A 5594-nucleotide genomic window follows, 5' to 3' on the forward strand; every position below is an offset into this window, starting at 1 on the left:
ACCGAAGCGCGGCATGCAAACGCGGCGGTAGTACTGTCTCCATGTAAGCACGACCAACAGGTCAAACAGATCAAGCAGCCGGCTGGCAGTCCATGACAGATTGCGCCCGAACCAACAAGGTCTGACATACCTTGTACACCTCCTTAGCGTCATTCCGATCCATGTACCGTCCGTTGATGTTTGTGTAGAGCTGCTGRAACTGTCGAATGTACTCATGGGTGCTGCCCCATGATCTTATGTTGTAGTGTTCGCACATGAAGAGAATGAAGTCCTGCGTCGTCTCGCGTCTGAGGTTTTGAATCGTCGCTTTCCAATCGCCCACTTTCATATCGGTGCAGTACCTGGCGTAACAGAAGTCAGCACACACCGCAATTGCGAAAAGACGGCTTCGACAAGACAGTTTTGCATACCGCACCCATTTTCTAAAGATGCCCGTGACGTTAATCTCGGTTTCGTCAGCATATTTAGGTTTAATAAAAAGGACATCAGCCAACTGCGCCCGATGCGCGGCGTGCTCTTCAATCGACAGCGTCGGCTTCTGCTTCGCAGCTCGCCTCTGGGCCTCTTTGGCAGCAAAGCTTTCAAGAAAGGCGACATTGCCCTGGTGTAGATCGCGCGTTGTAGCAGATCGCCGCGCTACTGTCATGGCGGTGGACATTGGTTCGATAAGGGAGAATGGCGGCGATTAACGACACGTCTCAAGCGGATGTAAATTGGGAAGCTGAGGGCACCGAGGGCAGAGACGGCGCTGCCGATTTATAGCACACTGAAGAGGCCGCCATGGTAGCTCGAGTATGCCTATTCTGGGCGGCACGGGATGGATTCATGACGGGTGACGACAGGAAACAGAAAACGGACGCGCCCAGGTGCTGAATTTAGACCACCTGTGTTGGTGATGAAAGGGGGGAAGAAGGAGGGGGGCCGAAACTAGACACTCAGACGGGCACATGTCATTCCTGGACGTGTAACGGGGTCCGTGCATGAGCCAGCCCTCGAGGTATATAGTACCTGCCCCGCGACCTCCTGTCGCTGAACTCTCCGCACTGCTCGTGCCTCTTAAAATGGCGACGCTTTCCACCCAAAACGGAGGCAACAGCAGCGCTTTCTCGGTTTAAGGAGAAAACAACATTCCTGTGTCATGCTTTCATACCACATACAACTGTACCTGAAATGCTACTGAGCGTTGCAGATGAACTTATAGGTAATGAACCTCAAATTGGAATGGCCGTGCTTAACCTACGGTATACAATGATGGTTAGCGGGCAAATTGACTCGGTCTCTCACGCGAGCTAGACTTCAATGTTCCACAGCACCCTCTTGATGTCGTGGGGGCTCTACTCTCATTCCCCCCATCGTCGGTGTCCTGTTATCCATCAGGACAGCTTCAGAATCCAGTGAAATTTGAAAGGGAAAAATGAAGGATCATATGGATTGAATCTACAGACGATACTGACACGTTGTCCCATTCCCACAGCCATCACAATGTATCATATCTTCGGTAACAGATCAGATTTCAGTCTCGTAAGGGAGCAAGCGTTCTATCACTTCTTTCCTCGAAGCCTAGGCTATTAATGTGATGCGCTTCTTCGCAGGTCTCCATTACTGCATTGAGAAATCTACTAGGAGGAGTCTTAGTGTGGGTTGTTCGTCGCCACCAACTTAGCTCCTTTACTAGTCTCTGGTTCTCGTTGAGTGCGCTTTCTAACGCCATTCGAAGTTCTCTAACTTGTCTCCGTGCTCTCGTAAGGGCGATCCCTCTGTGCTCTTTCGAGTTGCGGTCTGATTGCCGATTTCGCCTCAAATGTTTGTCATGCCGTCGCTTTCCACTAACATAATGTCTACCTTGCCGTCTGTACCGATAGGTTGCTTAGCTCGACCTGATACATGGCGGGGTGTGATTTTGTCAGAGCGATGATACCTTTCTAAGTGCATAGGTGTTTTGGTAGAAGGTGAACTGACCCCAAGCGTTCGATCGCGATCTGGCGAAGAAATCTGGTCAGTACCTTCCTCAACCCCGGGGGCTTGAGGAAGGCTGCAGGTAAGATCATCAGCTGTGGCGGCATCGAAGATGCTGATGATGTATCCACTATGTCTCGGCTCCATGGCTTTCCCTGACGGCCAAAGCCGGCTATTTGGTTCCGTCTGTCGATTGAGGACCCAAAGTCACTGAAGTAGAAGGAAAAAATGGTTTGCAAATTCAAAGACCCTCCAAGACGCCGAAGACTTTGCCACAAAGGTGGTCAAATGGATAGTGACGAGATTAGAAACGGGTTTCTTTCTTATCCTGGAAATAGCAAGGGCACGACAGGCTCAACAATTGGTCCAGTGAACAGCTAATAAAGCCCCCTATTGGGACGTACGTACCCTTGAAGATAGTGGGGTGTTCGGCATGATCTGCAGGGTTCTCCCGCCCGCTATTGTAGATGGGCCTTGCCGCGTCTGCCCGTTGGCTCAAAGTCCACAAGAACGATTGTTGTTAACAGAGTAGGGAAACGAAAAAAACGTACTGTGAATGCGATGTGTGCGGAAAGAAAAACTATGACCCGGGAAAGGGAGAAATGGAAGTAGTTGCATCTTGAACTTCTGTTTCATGTTGGTCTGAGCCAATTCGCATGGTTTGTTGCTGATCTGGCGTACGCATTGTAGTTTGAGGGCGAAGGATCCGAATCAAGTAGATGATGGACAAAATCTCCTTATGAAACCACTAGTGGCCGATAATGTTACTAATGTAGTTACACTCAAGTGTGAAATCTTGAACACGTGTTTTGTTTTAATCCCAGATGTTTCGAACTCGACTGGTCATGACCTCTGCTATTTGCCGCAAGTATAAGTGTCCTACGTACGTAATTGCGATGTAGTATTACTATTCCGCAAGACTCATCCCAATAGTGATATCGAAGAGGTGGCTTGATTTCGGGAGATTAAACTGGTCTTACGGGAATATAGACATTGCAACGCGCTTTGTCCAGATTCTTTTTCTGTCGGGCTTATCTTACCACATAAAACAGCACATGAAGTATCTCAATGGTAAAATTGTGGTTGCAGTGGTGAAAAGTTAAACAGGTTGAAAGGCCCCCAGGTCCAACGATTGAGCGTTATATCCCCACATCTCCAACGAACCGTGAACTGTAAGATTACAAGATTCAGAAATATTCGCCCAAGGTCCAGAACCTCATAGTCCATCTCATCCTGTAGATTTCATTCCAGGCGGCGCTATGTAGGGGATTGTTTTGAATTACCGGGGTGTACGTTTCAACCTCTGCCGGGGTGCTTCTTTCGGCGTTCAAGGGTGCTGGTTCCGTATCGAGGAGAGTTTGTGGAAATACCACAAGGGTATCGCGCCTTGCGATGGGTCCGCGAAGTGGAAACCTTGAATCCTGACTACTCGGAAAAAGCAATCTGAACCAACAACGCGAAACCTCAGTCAGCGCTTCTACATGAAGAACGCGAGGCGCGATGGCGTGTGAAGGTTATATCCGTACCATGACGATCGTACACGAATCTGTGTACATGAAAGTACCTATGTCAGGGATTTGGCTGCCATGAAAACAAGGATGTCGATACATTGCGGGTAGATTTAGATTGACCCGTAAAGCTAATGTTAGCGTTTCTTCAAAATTCTGGAAACTGCTGTGGACACTTGTCTAGCTCTCATGGCGAGACGTATTGAATCGAATGTTTTTCAACAGTTCATACTACTAGGGCTACCAAGAAAGCTTAGCTGCTCTTCGAAACAAAGTCATCAATGTGTATACAGTATGAGCATAGTTCGAGTATTTCAGTAGTCATCAAGAGTTGTGGGGCAAACTTGTGAAATCAGAGAGCTCGATAGAAAAGAGTATCAACGTCATGCAGTCTTAAATCAGCTACCACTTTCATTTGTCGCTCTATGACAGTATGTGTTAATTGGACTGTTGCGTACAGGTTTACTGCTCACCGCAGTGCACGTTGCCATTCTCAACAACAGATACGCCCCAGAATGCATTATTACCACCCTGCTGAACATTGCAAACCTCTCGCACGAGGCGGGAAGGCGGACAAGTCTTTCTGAACCTACGCACAAGAAAAGTGACCTCAATCCTTTTCCCCCAGCTGTAGGTAGCTGCTATCGCACCAGATGGATCCTGGGCCCTGATGACTGGATCACCACAGAGACAATATTCTGCTTCCTCATTTGTTTCCTCCTCGTAGTCGTCTATACGAGCAATGATATCATTCACGTCCCCCTCTACGGGTGTCTCGTCATGTGGGAGATTGGCGATCTCGGCGTTTGTCCACACATGGTTGCAAGTGACCAATCGCTGCTCACAGCCCAACGACGCCCTAGAATCTAAGTTAAAATTGAATCAACCAGGGCTTTTTGTTCCGCCACGACTCACCCTTCAGCTACGGCTGCCAAGCAGCCCAACAAAGCAAGTACTAGCATGGCGACTAACCGAGTTAACTTTTGTAGTTTTGCTAACTCAACAGTCGAACATACAAGTACAAAAGTGATTTATCAAGGCTGTCGGAGAAAAATAACAAAATCGTTGATATGTTGTGGGCGTACGTTTCCTTGAAGACGAAGGGAGTCAACGCAGTCTTTATATTTTTCTTGTAGTTACAGATTAGTCACGATATCGGTCCGACAGTCGTGTAATTGTTCAGCTAGAAGCTACCGTCTACCATTGCTGTAGATCTCTCAAACACTATTGGAGACAAATTTGAATATCTAGCTTGGCGACAATGCGTATTCCTACCCCTCGGGCAATTCCCAAAGAGGCAGGTTGTACGATGACAATCTCCATATGTCCCACGTCTGTGTGTAGCTACAGTATCTGTCTTTTTCTCCAATGTATTGCTACTACGATTGAACTCAAAATCTGTCCTCTTTCCGCCATGTATGACGCCTTGCGGAAGGCCAGATCATCAATGCGAAAGTGTGCTGTAGCGTGGTGGCAAGATTAGACACGGACTCTATGCTTTGTTCTCGTTTTTGTTTCAGCTTTGTCTGGAGACCTTGTTCGACTGGAAGTCACACGACGTACGCGCCAGTGCAGACACGTGAATCTGGCCTGTTTAAGCAGTACCGCCAAAGAAAGTAAGATTTTCTTACAATAATCTAGCAACGGTCTTTAGTAGTGTCTATTAACTATTCTTACTAAAATTAAAAATATACTAATAAAGATAGAGATAAGAGATTATTAAAATTTTATATATAAAGACTATTAAACTTTTTAAAGTTAAAGAAAAAATAATTACTATTTCAACTCTGACATTCTGCGTGGTCAGTCCTGCACACGAAAAGGCCAGTATGCACAAGTACAGCCGTCTCAACGTGAACATATCAAATTTCCAGCCCGGCTTCATCCGAGTGACGCGCATTTTAAGAGCGAAGGATTGGGTGTGGCTCGTATTGGCTAATTAGCGTTCCCACTAACGTGCATGATAAGCGAGTGCTCCAGACAAGCGAGTGCTCCACCAATCTACACGTGAAGACTCAGAAAGAGAAATAAAACACCACAACATATCTGATCAATTAAAATTAATCGCTAGACTATTCCCTATTAACCTCAATTGACTCTTGACAGGTCCTTGCAGTATGCCCGGTCTTT

At 47.0% G+C, this 5594-nt stretch overlaps 2 protein-coding genes across 2 annotated transcripts; both read right to left on the reverse strand.

Annotated features, from left to right (window-relative positions):
* Positions 1-70: 70 nt before the first annotated feature.
* Positions 71-646, reverse strand: FMAN_15436 (uncharacterized protein; the record flags this gene model as incomplete). The annotated part of the gene is made up of 2 exons (XM_041826159.1): positions 71-341; positions 411-646. 2 exons carry the CDS (start codon positions 644-646, stop codon positions 71-73), a joined length of 507 nt encoding a protein of 168 aa, XP_041691495.1.
* A 3280-nt stretch (positions 647-3926) lies between these two features.
* On the reverse strand, positions 3927-4426 carry FMAN_15437 (uncharacterized protein; the record flags this gene model as incomplete). The annotated part of the gene is made up of 2 exons (XM_041826160.1): positions 3927-4323; positions 4380-4426. The coding sequence occupies 2 exons, from the start codon at positions 4424-4426 to the stop codon at positions 3927-3929; spliced, it is 444 nt and encodes a 147-aa protein (XP_041691496.1).
* Between the last annotated feature and the right edge of the window lie 1168 nt (positions 4427-5594).

This window comes from Fusarium mangiferae (assembly GCF_900044065.1).
Source record: "Fusarium mangiferae strain MRC7560 genome assembly, contig: FMAN_scaffold032, whole genome shotgun sequence".
Taxonomy (NCBI): domain Eukaryota; kingdom Fungi; phylum Ascomycota; class Sordariomycetes; order Hypocreales; family Nectriaceae; genus Fusarium; species Fusarium mangiferae.